Here is a 22,965-nt window from a genome sequence, read left to right as displayed (position 1 = left end):
GGAGACACAGACCCCTTGTTTTGTAGTCCAGAAAAGTGAAAACATATAAGCAACACCTCACTCTCGTCTGTGTTTTTGAACAGATCATTTATAGACTATAGCCATTAATTGACTGTAATGATTTATGGTCTTACAGTTTTATATGACCTAGAGCTTGTACACTGACAGCTTGAGCAACAGGGGAACTGCAAAATCATGTATATAACTGGCATTGAAGAAATTAGTTTTGATGCCGCATTCAGCTGCTAAGAGAGCTGCTTTGACATGCCTCCTGCTGCCCTGTTTCTCAAGGAGCCTTGAGATGCTGGTGCAGAACACCAGCTGTTCTTGTGTCAGCAGTCAGTTCAAGGTGCATCCTTCCCCAAGACCCATCTCCAGTCACACAATAGGCATTCCTAAAGTCCAGTTAAGTATTCGCAGGTGGGACAGAGAGGCCAAAGGAAAGTGTCTTGGTTCACAGGAAAGAAGACTGAGCTTCTGGGGTGAAAGGATGTTACAGGCATTTAAGGGTCTGCTGTGAAATCATAGAATATGGCCTCAGTTTCTCTTCAAAGACAAATAAAATATACAGGAGCTAAGGTGTGAATGTGAACAAGAAAATCCCTCTGTGTATGGTTGGCCAGACCCTCTCCTAAAGGGGAGCAGAGCTCTATGATCTCTAGCACAGGTACCAGAAGGCTTTCGTCTTTTTTTAGCTGTAAAGCATCCTGAGCATACTATTACTATCATTACTTCCTGGTCTTGCTAAAACAGCAGTTATTACCTTTTTCAGTTTATTCACACCTAATATTTTTCTAGTAGGGATGCAGACTGTAGTGTAGGTGACAATTGGTCTGTTGCTCTTAGTTACCTTTCACAGTGCCCTGAGAGTTTGCTGCTCATAAGCTGGAACCCACTGTTCTAAAGAAAAAAAAAAGAAATCAAGCCAAAGAAATTGGAGGGCTCAAAGGGACTGACTTTGGTGCAAAGCACTGTGGTCATTGTTAATAAAATTATTTGAAAGTGCCACTGTAATTTTCCTGTTCTGAGTCCCTTTCTGTGCTTAGTGTCACTGGTGTGACAGCGTAGCCCCACGTGCCCCTTCTGTGTTTTGCATTGCAGACAGAGTATGCGCGCTATGAAAACGGACACTACTCCTACCGCATCCACCGCTCCCCTCTCTGCGAATACATGATCAACTTCATCCACAAACTCAAGCACCTTCCCGAGAAGTACATGATGAACAGTGTGCTGGAGAACTTCACTATCTTACAGGTGGGAACTTCAACTGTTTTTGGTGCAACTTGGCAACAAGTAAGCACCATGCAGGAGTTCAGTGTTGAGAGTCAAAGCAGATTTCCTTTTTTAGCTCAGCATCTAATTGAACTTAGTGTCTTTCATGTGTATTGCACTTCAAGACCATTTATGGAGCTCTACAGATAGTAACTCATGCAGAGGAGCAGCAAAAGAATTTGAGAGACCTGGGCTAAGAGAGAGATAAAAAGAAAAATAAAGGGAGAGCTCAGGAGGCAGAGAGACCAAGGAAGGGGAATGATGAAAAAGTCAGTGAAGGAAATGCTCATTCCAGTATTTCACAAATGTTGAGGTCCTTTCTGTGCCCTGGCCCTTTTTTTTCAAGGTAAAAAAACCACGAGGGCACTGTTGAGTGGCTATAAAATTTTTCTGTGCAAAGAGTTCTTCACTGACCAGATGGGGGGAGGGGGAGAAGCAGTGTCTTCAGAACCATCCTGGACCTGTAAATAAAATGGAGACATGCAAAGGAAGGGGCATGGTGTGGGGAAGCTCTGTGACACCACCTGAATCACCGCAACCTCTAGGTAGGTGAGGATTTTACAAGGCTACGGCAGTTAGATCTGCATTAGTGTTTTGTTATACTGGGAGCCTTTCCAGGCTCAGATGCAACCTAAACTTGGGAAGAGGGCAGACATCTTAAAAGGTGGATTTTTCTAATGGACTGAATTCTGTGTTTGCCTCTGTAAGAGGTGTCAGAGATCCTCGCCCAAAGAACGTGAGGCTGGGTAAGTAGAAGAGGTGCTGGTGGCTGTATGAAAGAATGGAAATCAAAGGGGTTTTCATTCCATTCTCTGAGGATGTTGGATAACTGCAGGCAACTCATTTCACTGGTCTGTGGCTCAGATACATCAGCTGTAAAACACTGGGTTAATAATATACCTCACAGGGCATTAAGAAGTTAACTCTTCCATGTTTGTATTAAAATCTTAAACATCGGGAAGAAATGAGGAGTATAAATGCTGAGAGTTCTTCTAGATGAGCAAAAGCATGAAAGGGACAGAGGCAGAGAGATGGAAGACCTGTGTGCTGTAATCCATACTGAGGAACACTGAAGCTGCTTTCTGCACGCTTCATTCCTCAGTCAGGCCAGCACTTCCTATAAATTCTATTAAAAAAAGCTGTCACATCATTTTACTTCCTCAGGGGCTTTATGTTTTGAGAAATCTCATGTCCTTCCCTTACCTTCTGTCACTGAAGGCATGTCCCATGTGGATGCTGGCACACACTGCCTTGCAGTCCTGTGCAAGATGAAGGTGCACCTGCTCCCTGAGCAGCAGCCTGAGCTCACTCCCCACCGGGGAGCTGAAAAATGCATAATGTAATGCATGTTGGTAGCTCTCAGTCCCCACTACCAACTTTGAGGCAAGTCTAATATTTTTTTGTACACCCTTTTATGAGCTTAGATATCCCTAATCCCACAAGCATCATTTATCTTGCTTTGCACATTTCCTGGATCTAGCACTCCCAAGATTTCAGAGCTCATTTTTTCAGAAAAGGGCCTGGTGCCTTACCACACCTGGATGTGTGTAACTCACCACATCTTGCCAAAGAAAGGAGTCCAACTGCAAACCCAATCATGAAGTAAGAAAAGAAAGCAGAATAGACCAAAATCAGACTGCTAAAATTAATAAGCAAGTTTGAAAACAGCTATTTTCTTCCTGTTTTCACAAGAACAATTAGGCTGTGGTACAGTGTAAGACTCCAGCTGGAATGTTTTTCTTCTGCAGCTGAGTTGGTGCTACTGCTGATAAAAATCTGTCTCCTCCAGCAGGAGAGAACTTTAGCTATGGCACAAACTCAGGTGACAAGAATGTGCAAAGTTGTGCAGTGACAGAGAAAGGGAAGCTGAGCTGGGAGTTCTGAGTGCAATATTTCTCTTGTCTCTGCCACGTAGTGCATGCTGCAGAAACTAGGACAGCACTGCTCCTTCACCATGCTGCTGACAGAGTCACGTTGTAGAGAAGCTAAGGGTCCTGAGGGGCTGTAGGAAAAAATGGGAAAAAAGGAGCTTCTGTAAGAATGCATGAGTGTAGCAGCCATCCTTCCCCCAACACCTACAGTGCATGGAATGGGAGGTGTAATGGAGTCAAATCCGTAAGTCTCCTGTTAAAGAAGTTATGCTCTCTAATCTTCACATTCTGTGTCTACCACTGACAAGCAGGAGCAGATGAAGGGAAACAATTCACTGTGGCTGTGATATATGTGTGAACAGGAGTGGATGTGCCACAGGAGGGGGCCTCTTATACCCAACAAACAGAGCAAAAAGAGCTTTTATGGGTGAAACACTTTCCCTCTGCTGAAATCTGCAACAGCAAGGGTGGGAAGTAGAGGACCTGATGGACCTGCATCCACTAATGTGGTCACTGCTTGGTCATAGTGGACTTTTCCTCCCAGTGGACTCTGCTCACCTCCCTGTCTCTTTATTGCATTTTAGTTCTGAGGCTGCAAAAGTGCTTTGGTGTGTGGGCACACAGACTGGGGCTTGTGGTGGTCAAGCTGTGTATCAATCCTGCACTTCTCTGTTCTTTGTCTATTACTGACTTTCTGCTTTATGTTAAATGTGTTGGAATATTTAAGCAGAGAAATAGCAGTTGCCATTTCAGCTTCTTCTTCTTTTCTGTCTAGGTTGTGACAAACAGGGACACACAGGAGACCTTGCTGTGCATAGCATATGTTTTTGAAGTATCAACTAGTGACCATGGTGCCCAGCATCACATCTACCGGCTGGTGAAGGACTAGAGACTCTCTGCCCTGAGATGTCCATGGAATGCATGTCTAAGAAAAAAGTCTGTGCTTGAACAACCCCTGCCCCCCATACCAAACTGAAAAATAAACTGCAGATATTGTGTATTTTCAGAAAAGTACCTCTGAGCTGGTTTGTGATTGATAGAGTGAAGTTTCTATCTCCAGTTTTGTGCAAATGGGAAAAACACTTGGAGTCAAGGGAACAGGCAAATGGCTGCTTAAGGGTCTCACCAGAATCAGCATCCCATGAAAAGCATTTCCCACAGTGCACACCCCGGGTGTGATCACACACACAAAAGGAGTGTATGCACCTGAGCATACAGGTAGGCCAGTGGCAATGGCAGCAGCTTCCACAACTCTGACCACATGTGAACAGGTTGAACATGTTCATGCTACACCTGGTCTGAGTGTGTGCACTCATATACACTCATGTGAAAGTCAACACATGCACAGACACGGTTACCATACATTTATATAGGTGCCAGTTAGACATACGTGGGCACGTGTCTGTATAGAAATTGCACAGCTATCCTGCACAGCTGCCTGTCCAGCTGTCCACATCAGCAGTTGTGCAGTCACAGGCTCATTCTGCCTTGCTCTGTTAGTGGCTCATTTCTTTTTCCCTCTCTTCTGTGCCTGACAGTGAGAGACCAGCCTTTTTTTGTGTGTTTTAAGTGAAGTTTTGCTTAGAAAATTGGGTATGTTAAATCATGTTGTCTTGCCCAGCAGATTTCCTCTATGTATCAAGTCTGATGACATGACAGAGTAAAATAATTCTTGCTGCTTTTGCTTCTGATCCTGCACTGCTACTAATGCTCAGTGAGCCAGGCTGTGCTCTTGTGCACTAGCAAAATAATTGTTTACAGAGGTCGAATTGTCCCACCTGTTAGCTGCAGACAGTGAGGTGCACAAGTATTGCACAGAATATCATTTGGCCAGCAAATTGTGTGTTTCCAAGGCAATCAAATACAGCCTCTCTGCTTTACTTGTAAACTGAGGTTGTCTGTTCAGGAGTCACTGAGAGGCAATAATCTTGGTCCCCACAATGCTGCTGATGTGGGGGAAAGATGCAGCCATTCATGTTGCTCTGAGGGAAGAGGTGGTTTGCATGATGCTCTCTGGCAGCTGTTGAACAGGAAATTTATTGGGTGGCCAGCCAGAGTCCCATGGCCTGGACAATCAATTTAATGTGGAAGGGGGACTAATTGACTTACCTCCTCGTTAAGCCATTGCATGCCAGTTGATCTGTTGTAACTGTAAAAGTGTGCGTTTCCATTTGCACGTGGGAGGTCCCTGACAGGGATGAGTCTTCACCAGGCATACCCTGTGCTTTGAAGCATGGGAAGGAAAGGACAAGGGTAAGGAGGATAGCAAAGACGATGCCATGAAGTCAGAGCTGGAGAAGGATGGTTAGTTTCTTATTATGGGAAAAGTGTTCCATATATTTTTTTCCTCCCAATCTTGCAGACCCTGCATTCTCAGAGGCTAGTATTAAGGACTTTGCAGGGCTAGTGCTGGTAACCTTCTCTGTGCAGGAGCCAAAATGGTCAAGAACAGAAATTCTGCTTGCACTTACTTAGCAAAATCTACACCAAGTTCCTGCTCTGCCTGCTCTCTCCAAGACAAAAAAATACCTTCAAGAACTGACCTCCGAACAGCAATACAGAGCACAGATGCCAACAGCTTTCCAGAAGATCTACATACCTGGTAACCAGAATCAGTCAAGCTTGGAGAAAGATGAGCCAAGTACTTTAAACACCTAGAAAACAAAGCATCTTGAAATACCTGCTGTTCTGTGCTACACATAAAAATTCCCTGCAAGCACAGGCTGCCCTTGCCCATCCATCGGGTGTTAATGCTAGTCCCAGCCAGGTGACCAAGCCACCCAGGACTGAATTAACTAAATCTCTGCAAACCAGCCAGCCCCTCCAGCTGGCCATGTAGGTATGAATGGCACCAACTACAGTCCATTGCTGATGCATGCACCTGCCTATTTCAGCCCTGTGCAATTTCCTTCCTGATCTCTGAACCATGCGTGGAGCAGGCAACAAATCAAATAAAACCTCGCTAATGAGAAAAAAGACTGACCCTTGGGAAAAGTATTTTTGGCCAATGCAGACAACAATGTTTTGAAATGAAGCCTGAACAGAGAAAGGGCAGAGAAAGTCCTCAGCAATGGAAAATTCCTTGTGATGTATATTTGTACTCTCCTGCAAACATGAGCCTGGTGCCTTGCACGCATTCACCACAGGGTTACACCACAACAGCAGATCCTATGGAAATCAGTCCCTGAAGAAGATGAGCCGTCCACTTAGTCCATTAGCTGATCATGAGTAAAACCACATTAAGCAAAGTTTTAAGATGTTATCAAGGTAGTAGTAAACACAAACCAACAGGCTGAGGAACAGATGAAATCTCTGCACAGTTGATTTGAGGACACTCATGCAGGGTTTTTTTTCAACTTAATAGCAATGGAAGACTCTTCTCTGGCACTATTCCTTTCTGTGCTTGCTCTTGGAGTTCACAGCTCCCTGGTGTCAATAACCAGGGTCAGCAAGAGACATCTACCTGCCTTTGAAACTCAGTGGAGAAATGAAAAGAAAATTTATGTCTCTGGCAGAGCTTGCTTTTATGTAGGCCATCAGATGAAGATGATTTAGTAAAGCTATGAGGCAAAAGAAGTACTGGAAGTTTTGATCTGGACTAAAAGGCTTCTGTTCCCTTGCAGAATGGGTGAGATCCATGCAAAAATACTTCAAAGACTGGAAGGACTGTAGCTCTCTGTCCCTAAGGCTTCCTTTCTTGGAATTTCACCAGAAGAAACCAGACAGTGCATCAGAACTAAGAGCCAGCTGCAATTTTGCTAAAAATAAAGCAAAGCAAACACAAAATAGCAGCATATGTAAAAAAGGAGATAGCCTAGTTTCAAGAGGAAAGGCTAAATTGAACTCTAAAGAACCAACAACAAATGAGGGTATCAGTGTCTTACAAGCTTAATTTCTGTTGGGGCAGAAATATCAGAATTGTTAACCTTAGCTTGTAAGAACTTGCTGTAAAATCAAAGGATGAAACAGTAAAAGCTGATTCCCCTGGTCACTTTACAGCCACAACACTGAGACATTAGAAGGTAAAGTGACAAAATCTATATATCCATGTTTTCTTTATAACAAAGCACTTAGAAAATTTCCATTTAACTGACTCCCTTTTTTTTAAATGTACATGCTTCAGTTTATCAGCCCTAATTTGTGCAGCTACATCTGCTTGTGGAATCACATCAAACTGAATTAATAAATGATTCCACTTACTGATAGTCTTCTGAGATAAGGCACAACAGACCATGGGTCTGAGCAACACAGAACTAGGCAAGACAGGAGCTCTCCCTTCATCCTCACTTCAAAGCCAAAAGGAACAGTTCAGGTAAGACAAGTTCATTTGAATTCATTCATGTATCTGTGGTGAGGGGGTGGGAACTTCTTAAGCTGACATTGCCAACAAAGAAAACACGTAGGTAGGCCTAGAGGCAAAGGTAGGGATTGAATTTAAATCTCTTTCTACTTCAATATCTAGACCCAAGAATCTTTATTTCCTTGAGTGTTACACACATGCTTTAGCCTTTGGTGCAATGGTTTCCTAGTGACCTTTTCTTCCCCATTTCCCAGCTCATTTTTGTCTTGCTTCTTTGATATCCTGGACTAGATGAAGGAGTTGAAGAACTTGTGTGGTCACAGCAAAGAATAAGAACTAATTCAGACAGGTGAGAACACCTTCAAACTTGCTCTAGATCTGTAGAAGAGGAGGAGCAACACATGCTGAGCCTTCAAGAAGCTGCCAGGGTGCCATGCTGTTTCATCAGTCCTGCAAGCACAGTCTATATCAAAACCAAGCAGGAAGGCAGCAGACAACTTGCATGCTTGCAATGAAACAGCAAGATCAGGGCTACTCTCTACAAGGGAAAGCTAGCCAGAAGCTTGACCACAGCTTTGTCAGTAACCTCACAGACTGTGGTGCAGTCCCAATCCTTTTGGACACCAGATCCAGATCTACTACATTAGTAGCTATGTTTGCCTGCATTTAACATGCTGGTTCAGCAATTAGTCAAGACTCCAAATCTGTGATTCATACAATTTTTGGCCTCTTAAATGACATGCAGAAGTAGTGGTGCTCATTCTGAGGAAAACAAATAGAGCATCATTAAAGAGAAGCACCGCCCTCATCTCCTTCAGGTGCAGAATACAGCAGTAACGATGCAAAGAACCAGAATATAGCAAAGTTAGAGAGTCTAGATGGATGATCTCTTTCTGACAAAAAGAGGAGCATAGATTTTGATTTTCAACCTCCTTAATTTCTCCACAGCACTCAGCTCTGTTGCCATGTTATCATTTCATCTGAAATTGGTGGCTGGCACCAAAGCCACAGATTTGCTAATACAGTTGACATCCTGTCAATCACACTGGAAAGCATCTGTTTCTAGATGCCTCAAAGCTGTTCTCAAAAGCTGCATGTAGCCCTTAGGTTTGCTGGCCAGATGCCATGGATTCAGGTACACAGAATCACAGAATTAACTAGGTTGGAAAAGACCTTTGAGATTGTCAAGTTTGACCTCTGACCTAACACCACCTTATCAACTAGACCGTGGCACTAAGTGCCACATCCAGTATTTTTTAAACACCTCCAGGGACAGTGACCCCACCACCTCCCTGAGCAGCCCATTCCAATGCTGAACTACTCATTCTGTGAAGAATTTTTTTCTAAGGTCTAGCCTAAACTTCCCCTGGTGCAGCTTAAGACTGTGTCCTCTGGTCCTGTTGCTGGTTGCCTGGGAAAAGATGCTGATTAGGTGCAACTCCTTCTGTTCTTCACTGTATGGACAACATCAGAGTGCCCCCATGTTAGATTTGGTTGCATGTGGAAGACAGCTAGTTGAAGCTGAAACACAGGTCTAACTGAGATTACTTTCCTAAACTTACTGGCATAAATGAGAAGAGACCTGCAGAGAAATGCAGTTTCCTTGGTAGAAAGTGTATCTGCAGTATCAGCCACTCCAGTCCTCAGTTTCACAGTGATCCTCAAGCTCTTCCCTAAATGATCATGCTCATACAAAGCTCCCATATATGTTTTATTTTCTTCCCATGCACTTTTTACCTTCTTTCCAAGGTAGACACAAAATGATGACTTGATTTCACATATCTATTTTTTGCTTTGACTTGAACAATAGAAATCCCATATATCTGAGTATGAAGCCGCTTGTGCTTATGCAACAGGTAAAGAACACAACATCATGCTGCTTCTTTCAGAGTAAACAACCAACCAACAATAACACCACCACCAAAACTGTCAAATGTGTCCTCATTGTCTGCTGACTTCCTGTGCCACTTGTCTTTCAGGAAGTGGTTGTTTATTTCCAAATAAGTTATGAGTTATTTAAAGATTGGCAACAATTCTGAAAAGAAGATCCTTCAGTGCTCAGGTATAGCGGGATTTACTGCATTAGAGCTACAGCATCCAGGAGATGGATTCTTCTTGGAGTCTGGAACCAAAGAACCAAAAGAAGTTCTCTCCAGAGATCTCTTTATCTCCTGCTGCATTGCAAGACATATTTCCTTCATTGCTTGCTTTAAGGTAAACACAGCAATATTTGTGTACTTCTGTACATAAATAAATGACAAACAGCTGGGAGGGAGAGAAACAAACATGCAGCAAATGACAGTTGTGTTGCTGGAAGCACTGCCACCAGGATGGTTCGAGTCTGTTGAACCAAGCAGTTCATAAAAATCCACTTAGGACACAATGGAAGGTATGAGAGAATATATTTGATGTGGACATCCCCTTGAATTGAGAAGTGTGACAGCAGCAGCAGCACCCGAGAAGGAAATGAGAATACACAGGGGACCTAGGAATGTGAAATAAGATCTTCCTTCTGCAAAAACATTTACGCTAAAGCCTTGACTTGCTCTTCATACACTGTAAAATACAGTTCCTCTCAGGAGGCCCATGTCCGTAGCTGCATTGGTCTACTGTAAGCATCTCTGCCCCACTTCTAGGTTGTTTCCCCACCATGTAACACTTCACTTAGTGGTCCATGCCAGAACGTTACCCAGCTGTGTTAAGACAACTCTTCTGCTGGGGACAGTGTTTAAAGTTGGCTTCATTAAGTTTTTGTTGCACTTCCACTGTCCCCCAGGGGAAGGCAGGTGGGGACTTTCTGTGTGATCTCAAAGGAATTCCCTTATGGCCCTGTCTCACACAGCACCACAGATAAGAATCATTAAGGTTGGAAAAGACCTCCAAGAGTCCAGCCATTAACCCAGAACTGCCACATCCACCACTAAAACAATTTTCTAAGCACCATATATACTAATTTTTGGAATACTTCCAGGAATAGTAACTCCACCATTTTCCTGAGCAATCCGTTCCAATATTTGAACACCCTTTCAGTGAAGAAATATTTCCTAATGTCCGATCTAAACCTCACCTGGCACAGCTTGATGCTGTTTCCTCTCGTCCTATCACTTGTTACCTGGGAGAGGAGACCGACCCACACCTGTCTACAACTCCTGCTGCGACCGCAGAACGCTCAGAGGAGCACTCAGACATGCTTTCTCCCTATGCTAGAAGCCATAGCAACACACAGGCAGTCGTGGTGGGCTGCGGACCACCGAGCATCTGAGCCCGGGTTCGCCGTCTGCAGCAGCGGTCAGGGCTGCGCTCACGGCCGCCTGCGGGCACGGACACCACCCCGCCGACCTGAGCCCGGAGGGGCCGTCCCGCCGCGGCTCCCTCGGGGCAGGGGGCAGCTGAGGGGGGACGGTCGGTGCCCCCCGCCCCGGTGCATCCCGCCAGCTCCGGGAGGGTGCGCCGGGGGATGCTCCTGGCGCCCACCCCAGGGGCTTCCGGAGGGTCCCGCGGGGGAAAAAGGGAGAGGGGCGGGCTCCAGGCACAGCTCTGCCTAAGGGGCTCCGGCGGGCGCAGGATGGAGCGGGTGGCGTGCGCTGGAGGAGGGGGCCGGCAACGCTCCCTTGCTCCATCCCTCCCTTCCCTCCTCCGCGGGGCTGGAGCCTCCCCTGGGCAGCGCCCCCAGCTCCTCCCCGCTCGGTAACGCCGGTCCGAGCCCCTCCTCCCGTTTCCGCTGGCAGGAGCTGGGGCCGTGTCCTGCCGTACCTCCGCCGCTCCCCCAGCTCTCGGCCCCATCCGGCCCGGCCCAGGGACGCGCGGGTGAGACCCGGCGCCGCGGGGGGCGAGGGGCGGCGGGGACCTGCGGGCGATTCCCGGCCCTGGGAGACGGGACATGGCAGGAGCGGGGCGGCCCGGGGCGGGGGTGCCGGGGGCTGCCCGTCGCGGAGGTCGCGAGGGTCGCGGGATGCCGGCCCGGCCGCTGGAGATGCTGGGGAGCGGCGGGGTCCCGGCGGGATGGGGGTGCGGGAGGGGTGCGGGTGGCTCGTAGGGGTGAGGAGTGTTTGCTGGAAACAATAACCCCCCACCCCCTCCGGTGCCTGTGTGATTTTTGCGGAAACAGGAAAGTTAGTTCAGAGGGATGAGACGAGCCCAGTGGCGTCTGCGTGCGCGGTCCTGCTCTCGGCCGGGGAACCCGCGGTGCCCATCCCGCACGGGAGCGGATGGCTTCGGCTAGGGACGGATTTGTCCCCGCCAGCGGGGAACACACCGCTGGGACAGCGCTGCTGGCAGGCGGGGGCTGCCTCTGCTGTGGCCTTGCGCACCCCCGAGGCTGCTGCGGTGTGAGGGGCTGGGAGCGCGCAGGACACGCGTGAGGGGAGGCTGCGCTCCGGCCGGGATGGGAGCGAGCCCGCGGTGGGCTGACAGCTCCGCTCGGCAGCGCCCGCCGAGGTGGTGCCAGCGGTTCCTGCCTTTCCCCTTCTTATGTAAAACTTGACTCCAGCGTGGCCTTTTCCTGTTAAAGCTTTCGGAAACTTTTCTTGCTGGATCTTGGATATCCGCCTGTCCCCGTGCTCCTGGTGGGAGGTGGGAGCTCTGTGAGGTCTGCCTCTAGGGAAGGCCTGTAGCTCCGGGGATTTCTGATGGGCAGGAGGGAGGAACTGTGATATGGGGATGCTGTGTTAAGAGAAAAACTAGGCTATGAGGATGAGCTGCATTTCTGTACTTAATCCTTTTATCAACTCTTTCATTCTGTGCTTTTACTCTGTATAGTTCTGTGGTTTGAACCACAGGAATGGGGGCACCTGATTTTCCTACCTGACTGCATTGAACTTACTTTAAGACTTGGGCATAAGTCACCTGGGATATGTCTGGGAAAAAGTTAAATATTCTCTAGAACAGCCATGAAAGTTAAATCACACAGTTTGTTTGGGCTGTTGGCCCATTCCTAGATGGGCCTAAACGTTTGCCTGTGGAAGCCAAAACTTAATATGTTCCTGTAGCAAAGTTCTTAGTAACAGGTGCCACCAATTGTTTTAATGGTTTGTTTGTTAAGCTGGTAGTGGACTCCTTTGTAGCCGGGTCGTATAATTTCAAAGGATAGCAGCCACTGAAGTGTGCATTCATATGAGTTGTGTTGGCATGGAATGTGGGTTCAGAGTTAGCAATCAATAACTTTTAGAATGTCAAAAGGTAAATTATCAATGCGATGTTGAGAACACCAAGTAAAAAGTTTTATGTCCTTTGCTTCCATTTTTCATTTTGCCTGAGCTCCAAGTGTGAAAACTGATGGAGCTAATATAGCTTCTGCCTCCAGATCTTTCCCTTTCATATTTTTAGACCTGTGATGATCATATTAAAAATCCTACAGGCAAAGCTTTTTGTATAATGGGGCTGTGAGACTTGTGGCAAACTTGGTTTTGGGTACTTTCTTTAAGCCTAATTGTCATTAATAAAGCTGCATAAGAAGACCTCGGGGTCAGAACATAACAAATGCAACGTCATTTGCATTATTCAGGCAAAGCTCTGGGGTTAGAATGGCCCTGTTCATCTCTGTTGAGCAGGGTAGAGGGTTAACTGTGAATGTCAGTGTTATCTTAAGTTATTTTGGTTATTTTAACAGAAAGTAGCTATCAGAGATGCATATCCCCCAGTCTTTGCTTTCTGTGCTATTTTAAGTTATTTTCTTCCAAAGCATGCCAAACCTCAGCCTGTCCATGAGGGTATTTCCATCACAACTGTATATTTTTAGTGTTTAACCCCTGTCTCCCCAAACACACAGACTAAAAAACTGCAATAGAAAAGTGAAACACAGGAAGAGCACAGACTAAAATAGAAAACCAACACTGAGGTAGCAGCACTGATTGGAGGAGTTACTTTCACATTTGTGTCACATGTGAAACTGGCAAGTTTGCACTACAGAATCTGAGACTTTGTCTTGGTATTATTCTGAGAGAGCTGGTATGGAGCAGAAGTGAGTGCTTGTTTTAGAAGTAGTATGTTAATATTCCCGAGGTACTTGGGTTTTACAATTGAAAACTTGTCTCAGTTTCTCCCTTTTGTCATGTTTCAGGGTTGTGCTGTTTGCAAGTGACTGATGCCCCGTTAGTTTCCTACGTTGAATGTCACTAGATTTATTGATGCATGACAAAAAGAGATGAGAATGCTTTAAAGAAGCTGAGCTCGAGCCAGTGTTGTGCCCTGGAAGTGAAGGCAGCTGACAATACTCAGGGCTGTTTTAATAAGACTGCAGCCAGTACCCAAGGAAGTGATTTTCTCAGGTCAGGATCTGCATCAACAGGGTCCAGGACCAGGATTCACACACATGGCTGGAGGCAGGCACAGCTATGACACAGGTGGGGCAGGCACTGAAGGCCTCAGCCAGAGCTAAAATGGGGTCCCTGGTGCCTTAAGCAGAGAGTGAGGATGGATGTGAGGCTAAGAGAGCATTTAAAAGCTGTTCAGTGCTCTCAGAGCCCTGGTACAGCATGAGGATCATATGCTGAGGGAACTAGGCTTGTTCAGCCTGGAGAAAACTTTGATGGGACCTGTAGAGACCTTCTGGTACTTTAGAGGAGGTTCTCCAGAAGACAGAGCTTCTACAGTTTGGTATGTGGTGGCTGCATGAGGGGCAGCAAAGGAAAGTTGAAATGAGGTTCAAGATCGATGTCATTTCTTGCAATGAGGACAATCAGATGTTGGAACATGTTACTCAGAGGGGTTGTGCAATGTCTGTCCTCACAGGTTTCCAAGGCCAAAGCAGATAAAGTCCTGTTGGGACCTCCTAGCTGGCCCTGTGTAAGGTAGAGCATGATGGAACACCCCCAGGCCTGCTCCAACATGAATTCTCTGATCCTGAGATCAGGCAGCCATTTGGTCTGAGAAGGAAGGAGGTGTGTAAAACTATGACAATACTTGTAAATACCCCAGATGAAGAAATGAAGGAAGGTTTTAAGATGCTGATGTGTTGCTAAGATGCTGAATGAAATTAAATTAAACACTTTCCTCACTATGCTAGGAGCTTATGCTGGAAAGGTGTGTATGTGGGTAGTGGAATACTTTGTATTTGTAGACTTGTTTTCCTTTAGTGATTGTCAAAGTAAAAAGTGCCTTTTTAGTGTAACATCACTTAAAGATGTGTTCTGGAATAGAACAAACCATGTTCTTTCAAATTTCATGCAGGAAGTGTAATGACAGTAAAGCATGGTGCTGAGCTTGAGGAAAGACAGTGTATGACCAGGGAATAGCTCTTTATCTGAGAGCTGCCTTCTTTGACTCTCTAGAAAATAGAATAAACTTTCCAGGACCAGCAGATCATCTCCCCATTTGTGCTGTGGTTGTTAACAGACCTTAGGATTGAGGTCGTGGTGAGGCCACCTTAGCAATACCCAGAGAATGGGAGTGGATCAGAAATAAATATTTGTCTTTTCCTCTCTACATGGCAGTGAAATTGTGGAAAAGTAGGGATGTGCTCAGGAAGTGCCATCTCTTCACTCAGTGTGATGATGTTAGAATTTAATTTTGAGGAGAAGTACTCATTGGGAAGATACAAACTGTAAGAGCTTGGGGAGTTTGGACGGTCGGGACGGACGGAGACGAGAGATCTTTATAGTCAGATCTTGGGACATGCGGTTTATTGCAAAGGGCGTGGGTATAGGGGCACTGCTCAGAGCTGCAGCTGGCAGCTCTGAGCAGGCCCAAGAGAGCAAGAGAGTGAGCAGGTAAGAGAAAGAGAGAGCGAGAGCAAAGAGAGTGAAGAAGAAGTGATGAGAATAGAATGGAATGGAATGGAATGGTGAAGTCCTGGTTACAATACAATAAATCATCTTCTGTACTGAATATTCTAATTGTCACTAACCAATCTAATACAAGATACAAATCCTATAGCATTTACATACAGCCTATAAGAGTTCTTATATTACCATAGAGTGTTACATCTTAACTTCTAAAAACTACTCTTTGGACCCCTTCTGCTGAGCTAGTAGGGTCTGCTCTGACCCTTGGACCTGCCTGCAAGCAGAGGGTATTGTTCCATCAAGAGGGGATTACCTTCAGTCGGCCATACCATTGTTTTCCAGTTGTTCAGTAACTAAGACTTGGTATTTCAAAAGTGGCTTTCATTTCGATGTCACCTGTAGTTTTCATATTCCCAAAATCTTTTGTCAGGCAATCATATTTATAAGGCTTTCCTGTTTCATCTTCCCCAACAACAAACCTTTGTGTATTTTACTGAGGTGTAACAAGATGCTCTATTGGAGACTAAAGAGATATCACTAGTGCGCTCTGCACTTCCTCTTCATCTCTCCTGATCTCCTAAAACTGACTTCCAGAGGCTGTTTCTGCAGCTCCTTTTAGCCTCCCTCCTGTGAAACATGCATTGCTGAATGTCAGTGCTGTTTCCTAGGAAAAACCCCATCAAATATGTCTTGTGGGTCACTTTCTGTGGTTCAGTGACATGTTTTCTGCAGTGTGTTTGTCATGAGGCAGGACGTTGTTCTCCAGTGAAAGATGCTGGATGCTTTCCTCATTGCACAGGTGTTCTGGGAAAGTGATGTGTCTCTGTGAGTTAAGTGTTAATACAGCTGGACAGCACCGTTGCTTAAATGTCTTTCAAGCCCTACCTCACCTTTCCGTCTGTTTTCTGATGATATTCCAAACACTTGCATTCATTGCTGTCAAAAAATAAACCTTGAGGGCTTGAGTTTGTAGAATGAGGCATGATCCTTGGGCAAAGCCCAGCTGCTGCAAGCTGTTACTGTCTGCAAGCCCAGTAAGAAAGGAGACATCTGACTGTGCTTCCCATGGAAGAAAGAAGAGATAGGACATGTAGGATCCTGAGTAAGTAATGAGCTGTGTTTTGATGCCAGTGGGATGTATTGGTCTGTTAGACTGCCTGTTGAGGAGGGGTGAAAAAATTTTATCGTTGAACAGCTTTGAAAATCAAGAGTGTAAAACAGACAGGCATGTTGTAGGGATAGCTCCAGGCAGATGGGGCAGACTAAATCATAAACATATGCTCCAGTAAGCCTTTAAGTGGACAAAGGTATTAATTAAGCTTAGCATTTCTTTACAGTGATGTGAATATGACATTGCATTACTACAATAACACTGAAGTAGTAACATAAGTTTAAAAGATTTGAAGTTTGTGTTGATCTTTGTTTCAAAAGGTAAAGCAGGAAAACTTATTAAAGTTGTTTTGAAAGAACTTTTCCCTTTTGCTGTCAGAGTTCTCCTTTGTAATGCAAACGCTGTCATGCTGTTCTAACGCCTGATATTTCTGGAGCTGCAAGTGACTAATAGCTGGGTGTTTATTTCCGTGATCCCTGTTGCAAGTGCAAAAGGGGAAACAAACTGCATTAACTAGTGAAAAGCTGATGATATTTTTGAGGCCAGGTCACTGTATGTCTCTAGAATCAGCTGAACTGTGTTAACTGGGCTTTAGTTTCTGCTCTGATATTGCTCAAGTAGAGCTGCCTTTGTCCTGGGCCATCCTCACTGGTTTACAAGTCTTGGACTGGTCTGTGTAAGCTCATAGTGACGGTATGATGGAATTTATCAGCCTCATGCAGGCATAGGACCACAGGGGCTGCATTATCCGTGTGTGGCATGTCTGGGCAGGAGGCAGGGATAGACTGGAGAAGGAGCTTGGGGGGAACGGGTGGGAAGGCAGGAGCCTTGAGAAGGCACTAGGCTAAGGGAGAGGAAGTGTGCAGCCCTCCCCTGGGAGGAAGGGCTGAAAAGGAAGGATGAGGTGGTACACTGAACAGAGAGCTGAAATGTCACACCCTGTCAGCAGGTTTGAAGGCGACTTAGATCAAAATTTTGAGACTCTGTGCTAGGGAACAGGGATCAATGCAAATCCGAGAGAGCAGAGGGTTCTGTGAACTCTCCTATATTTGGTGTCCTTTAATTTCAGTCTTAATTAAATTCACTTGGCCTGAAGGATTGAGGGAGGCAAAGCCTGAAGTTGAAAGAATCCTGGGTTTAGGACACTGGTGGGAAGAACCCAAGTGAGTTGTCTTGTGCAATTGGGTAGTCAGTGCTGTCTCCTCAAGTATCTTATGGCAGTGTGCTGACAATCACATTTATGGTGATTGCAGCTGTACTCCAAACTCTTGTTGAGCTCTGGCAAGGAGACTTTCGATTTTCATTTGCACATTTCTAAAGGTTAAATAACTCAAGAATGCTTTTGAAAGCCTATTTTCCTTTCTGTTTCTCTAGTGCTGTTTTTTATCCACAACTCTGCATACAGTTCGCTGTAAGGTGGTTCTGCCCAGGATGTTCATCCAGCTTTATTTTAAACAGTTCCTTGATTTTGTAAATATATACTTATCCCAAAATCAGCTTTGCATTCCATTTTAAGACTGCAGCCATATGTGAATGAAGGTTGTTACCTGACTTTGTTTGAAGAAAGTGCAGCTGAAGTTGTGAAGGATTGAAAGCAATGTTCTGAGAATGTCTAGTATGTTGTTTCCACTGGAGGACAGTCTGCACTGTATTGTTTATATGCATTTATATACATGTGGACAAAATACCATTAGGGGAATGGGATAATGGTTCTGGCAACAGAGACCTGTACTAACATGCAGATGGAAGCATGTCTCCTTGTAAAATAAAAACCTAAATGGCTGGCCTAAAAGCTTGTTAAGGAAACCTTCCAAATATAAATTGTTTTTCTTTCATACATCAGAGCATTTGGATCTCTCCAGTGCTGCTGTGCTGTCTCACTGAGGTTTGCCAAGTAGCAGTGGCTCTGAGTGTTAGAAAAGCTCTTGCTGGTCTATGTTCCCAGAAGTGGAGAAAGCAGCAGAACTGGCAAGACTTCGCATTCATAGCACCTGGGACACTGTGGACAGCGGCAGAGACATCTATAGGGAGGATATAAATTGCATAGATGCCTAATGCTGAGCTATTTGGTGCCATCAAAGATGAAGAGCAAGGGGGAAGAACTGCAACTCTGGGAAAATTCTCAATATATTCCCCTCACACCTACTCAGGATGAAAGATCAGCTAAATCCTACACACTGAAACTTCCCCTGTTTCATTGTGGGAAGACCCAGGACAGTATTTCAGGTGAATATGGTCATAGATTAGGATATGAAGGCCATGGTGAAAGTAATTGCTAGAACCAGTGATCCGTAGAGGGATTTGACTATCTGTAGAGGAAGAGACTTCATTGATGTGTTTGACTTTTTGGATGTGTTCTCTATTCTCATTATATAGAAGGCAAAGTGAAAAGGATGTGAAGCAGAGAAGGGATCTTCTAAGGAGAACCAGGAGGAGGAAATGAGAACAGACAGAGTCTTAATTTCACACACTAATGTAAATTTATCTGGATGGCTTTCAGTTTTCCAAGTTCCATGTTGTCACACCATTTTCCTGGTGAATGGTCACCGCAAAGTACCTCCTGAGACTTATACAAGAAACTCTCTTCAATCTGTCTTTTGTAAAATAATTTCTTAAGTCATCTTTCTTAAAGCAGTCTGTTTTCCTTGAAAAATCCACCTTCAGTTTCCTGCTCTCTAGGGACACCCAAGCAATCTCTATTGCATCTTGCTTTCTTTTATGAAAACAAAAAGTCCTGCTTGTGTTTCATTATAGCTTGGTTTTCACAGCTGTTTAGTCTCTATCTTCAATTCTTCCTTCTTATTCTGTTCTCAATCAGTTCCTCTCTGAAGAGCTGAGGAAGTTCGTTCTATGGTAAGAACAGAACAGTTTTGCTGTCTTTAGTCCATTTCTTCCTTGTTGTTTCTACATTAAACCACAGAAAGGAAACAAAACTGGTCCAAGTCATTTAGATATGCAGCTGGTTTTTTTTTTTTGAACTGCTTTTTAAAGAGCTCTTTAAAGAGAAATGTTGCTTCATTTAGGAATCCCTGTATTTCTCTCTGTTTTAGGAAGTACTGTTTAGTTCCTCTGTTTTTAAAATTTGAAAGTAATTTATCAAAATCTTCTTAAGGCCCTTGTTTGTTTTGAAGGTGCTAAGTCATCCCCCTTCTTTACTTTTAAAAGATACTGAGAGGTGATGTTCATTGCTCCATGTTCTTCTTAAGTCTTAGGTAGAAGATCACTACCAGACTATTTCTGTTTGTATCACTAGACAGCCCAGTTGCTGTTTCAAAGATCTGTAAGTGGTTAGAGCTGTAGGTTTAAATTTTATTAATAAAATGTACTCATACTTGAGGTACAAAATATCCCCATGGCAAACTCAAAACTGTCAAGGACAACCAAAGTAGGTACTTACCTGGTGATGACATTGGTCCAAGGCAGTCATTTACAAAAGCAAACAGACTTTGCTTGCCCTTGGGACATGGTTCGAGGAGCTGAAAGACAAGCATGCTTTAGTTCAGAGGACAAGGTGTGGTGATGCACCTAACAGTTACCAGGAGATAAGTGCCTACCAGTCACTGAGCTTTCTAGAAGAGAAAAGATCAGCATTTTCTTCTAGGTTTTGTTAGCCCTCATGTTATAGGACTTCTGCTTTGGAAGGCAGACTTGTCTCCTTATTTTCTTCTGCTGTCGACTGTGGATTGAATAGGTTGTCTGGCTGCTGAGTACAGTTCCTTACTCTTGTAGAAAACATAGTGAAAGATTCAAGTTTCTGAAGGATTTGCAGAGTGGCTGTTCCTTGTATCATAGTTTTTTGCAACAATCTTGTACCTATCCAAGCCCAATAGTGAATCTGTGGGGGTATGAACTGAACTCTTCAGTTGCATCTGCCCATGAATTTTCATGTCACCAGTTCTGGTCTGTCAGAAGAGTCTTGTTTCCTTGAGTTTGTTATTAATGTTTACCTTGGCCAACAACAAGACCTCTTTGACAGTTTTCTTGCAAGCATTTGATTTTCCTTTCTTAATTTTACTGTGTAGAGCTGGCTTTTGTCAAGCCAATCAGTGTACCTTGGACATGGCTAGGACTGCTACCTGTTTTGCAGGATTACATGACTTCAAGTGCTCCTCTCAGGCCATTTCTGCCTTTGTTACAGATCATGCTGTGTTCATAACTGGCTTACATCAGTGGTGGAGAAAGTTCATCTATAAGCATAGCTGACAGCATACTGCGTGTGACAGCAGTTTGATTAACTAGCCAACATCTACCCAATGGAGCTGTGGGAAGCTTGGATTGTTTAATTCTTGATTATTTTTTAAGATTATATATTTATTTTATTATTTATTAGTTATTGCTTAGGCACTCTTGACTTCAATATGAGTAGTTCAGTGGCTGAAATTGTTGTTACCTGTGTCACTGGGGAGTTAGATTTGGTGGATGCCTGCAAGTCCTTGCCATGGAGTCTGATATCAGTTATGAGTTCATATAGCATTAGTCCACTTTAACAAAGATATATAGAACTGATGTGTACCATCTGTTGAAGTGTCCATGTGCTGAAGCAGGTTAAGTAAACAGACCGTGTGAAATCAGCAGCAATGTTTTGGTGTCTTACTTGATACAGTGAATCAGGTGAAGGGAAAACATTAATTTAAAAATCAACAACAACAATGCAATAATGGAAACATTTCCATGACCAAGTTTGGTGAATAATCACAATTTTTTCAGTAATTAGTCTGTACTTTTTTTGTTTGCAGTTGCAATAATATTGATGGGCTTTAAACAGTGGAGATGACACTGTTCCATGTCTTTCCTCTATATGGTTGAAGGAAATCCTAGTCTCACTTTGGTCAGTTTTCTATTTTGTAGCACCCTTCTGACATTGGGGTGTTGCTGTTACAGGCCTGAAATCTCCAGTATAAATTGGAGAAGGTAGGGTGCTTTCTGTTGCGTGGTTTTGTGTGAGTTTCACTTCAGCAGTGTTTTGTTGTACTAGAAGCAAAGGTGACACCAGTCAGAAAGCAAGGCTACTGGAGGAGAGTTCATCAGGAAGGGTCTTGCTTAATTTCTAGTTTGGCTGCTATAAGCAGGTCATCAGGAGTTGTGGTGATAATGGGGGACCTGAATGCCAAGGGGTAGAAGCACTGGATTTTTCTGACTAGCATTTTTGATTTAATAGACACACAGCTTTTGCTTTTCCCTGTGATCTCTGTTTTCCCTTTAGTTTTTGTAAGTCTGTTTTAATATTTGTGTATTGCCATTATTTAAACTTGAGTCCAGATCAAATCAGTATATTATGCCCCAGAGGCCAGTGTTAAGATTTACTCCTTTTGTTCAGAAGCAGATAGAATTTGATATACCTTTTCCTGTTTGTTTTTTTTTAATGTCTCCTTTCTGTCATCCCAAGCTAATTACGTTTGTGGTGGGAAGTGGGTCTAAAAGGCAAAAAACTTCATTTTCTTCTTCTTCTTTCCAGGTTTGGTCTGCAACTTTTTCCTTGGTGTACATCCAATTACCTCAGTAAGTAAGATCTCTGAAGTATTCTTGGAGTCATTCAGCATTATCTTTGATACTGCTCACATTGACATTACGGGAAGACGAGTTGGTCCAACACTCAGCCCTTATAAAACCTTCTTGTACTCTGTTATTTTCTTGCCACAAATGCTGAGAGAGTCCAGAGTAACGTGCTTGTTGTTTGGGTTGTGTCCAAGTGCTGCCAGAAGTACTGAAGGAAATGTAACAGGGGAGGACAATACCCCTCTTCATTATATGCAAATATTCCTCTTCCTCTGTTTTCTTACCTGTCTGTGATATTTGTAGGGAAAGGAAGCAGGGAAGAGTGAAACAAGGTTCCTACTGATAGCACTTTCATTAGTCCATCTAAGTTTTATCCTTTTGTGCAGGGGTAATTCTATAAACAGGCTTAGAAAAATAGACTCATCTTGGAGGAACCCAGGGTTACCCTGGCATTAGGTGTCTTAGTACAGCTGCAGGCCCATTGCTTTGTGTTTTTACATTCCCTATGTTCTTCAGGGATTTAGCCTCAGCCAGGAGTGAGTGGAAGATGTGGCACTGCTTACCTTTCATTAAGTTTCTCACATAGTAGAAGCAGCTCCTTTAGGGAAAGCAAGGTGGTCCACCTTTCTGCTGAATGCCATGAGTTCTGCCAAAGGCTGCAAGGAGTGCGGCTTGGTAAATCCAAGCAGTGAGAGCAACAGTGAGATAATAGTCCACTCTTGTACTCAGCTTGCCAAGAACTGTTTCACACTTCTGTGCTGCTGTGTAAAACTTGTCATGACAGCTGCAGGCAAAGAACATTTACTGTTGTACGTTTTGGGATGAGTGATAGGAGATTATGGTCTATGAAGGGAAAGAATCATCTTGTAAGTGGGAAAAGCTAAGAACATGTTAGGTGAGGCTAAAAAAAGGAATGCTGGAGCTTTCCTTTACTCTTGTGTAAATCATCATTACAGGTGATGCCATGCAATGCAATGGCTCAGTCTTGGGGATACTGCAAAGATGCTGTTTATTTAAGAGAGAACTTGGAAATATCCTGAGAGAGTTTTCAATGTCAAGGCAATAGTTCTGTTGTCTAACTGCTGTGGAAAATTTCACTTGTAGGACTTGTGTGTTCCAAGAGAAAAATCAGTAACAGGAGGTATTAATAGGAGGTACACAACAAGGTTAAAATCTGCACATTTGATATTAGAC

The 22,965-nt window shown here is 44.2% G+C and overlaps 2 protein-coding genes across 5 annotated transcripts in view; both read left to right on the top strand.

The window, feature by feature from the left end:
• Positions 1 to 4,157, top strand: part of TEAD4 (TEA domain transcription factor 4) — a 51,096-nt gene extending 46,939 nt beyond the window's left edge. The window contains exons 10-11 of the mRNA XM_048295161.1: positions 1,102 to 1,254; positions 3,919 to 4,157. Of these exons, the coding sequence (XP_048151118.1) occupies positions 1,102 to 1,254; positions 3,919 to 4,032 (267 nt within the window). The 3' untranslated portion in view covers positions 4,033 to 4,157. The remainder of the gene's footprint in view (positions 1 to 1,101; positions 1,255 to 3,918) is intronic.
• A 6,987-nt stretch (positions 4,158 to 11,144) lies between these two features.
• Positions 11,145 to 22,965, top strand: part of TSPAN9 (tetraspanin 9) — a 172,064-nt gene continuing 160,243 nt past the window's right edge. The window contains exons 1-2 of one of the 4 annotated variants that reach the window (XM_048294239.1): positions 11,145 to 11,250; positions 21,731 to 21,774. The gene's annotated coding sequence lies outside the window, so the exon portion shown is untranslated. The remainder of the gene's footprint in view (positions 11,251 to 21,730; positions 21,775 to 22,965) is intronic. The other 3 variants (XM_048294235.1, XM_048294240.1, XM_048294237.1) reach the window with 3 other exon arrangements.

Source organism: Corvus hawaiiensis, chromosome 2 (genome assembly GCF_020740725.1).
Source record: "Corvus hawaiiensis isolate bCorHaw1 chromosome 2, bCorHaw1.pri.cur, whole genome shotgun sequence".
Lineage (NCBI taxonomy): Eukaryota > Metazoa > Chordata > Aves > Passeriformes > Corvidae > Corvus > Corvus hawaiiensis.
This window is presented reverse-complemented; position numbering and strand designations above follow the sequence as displayed.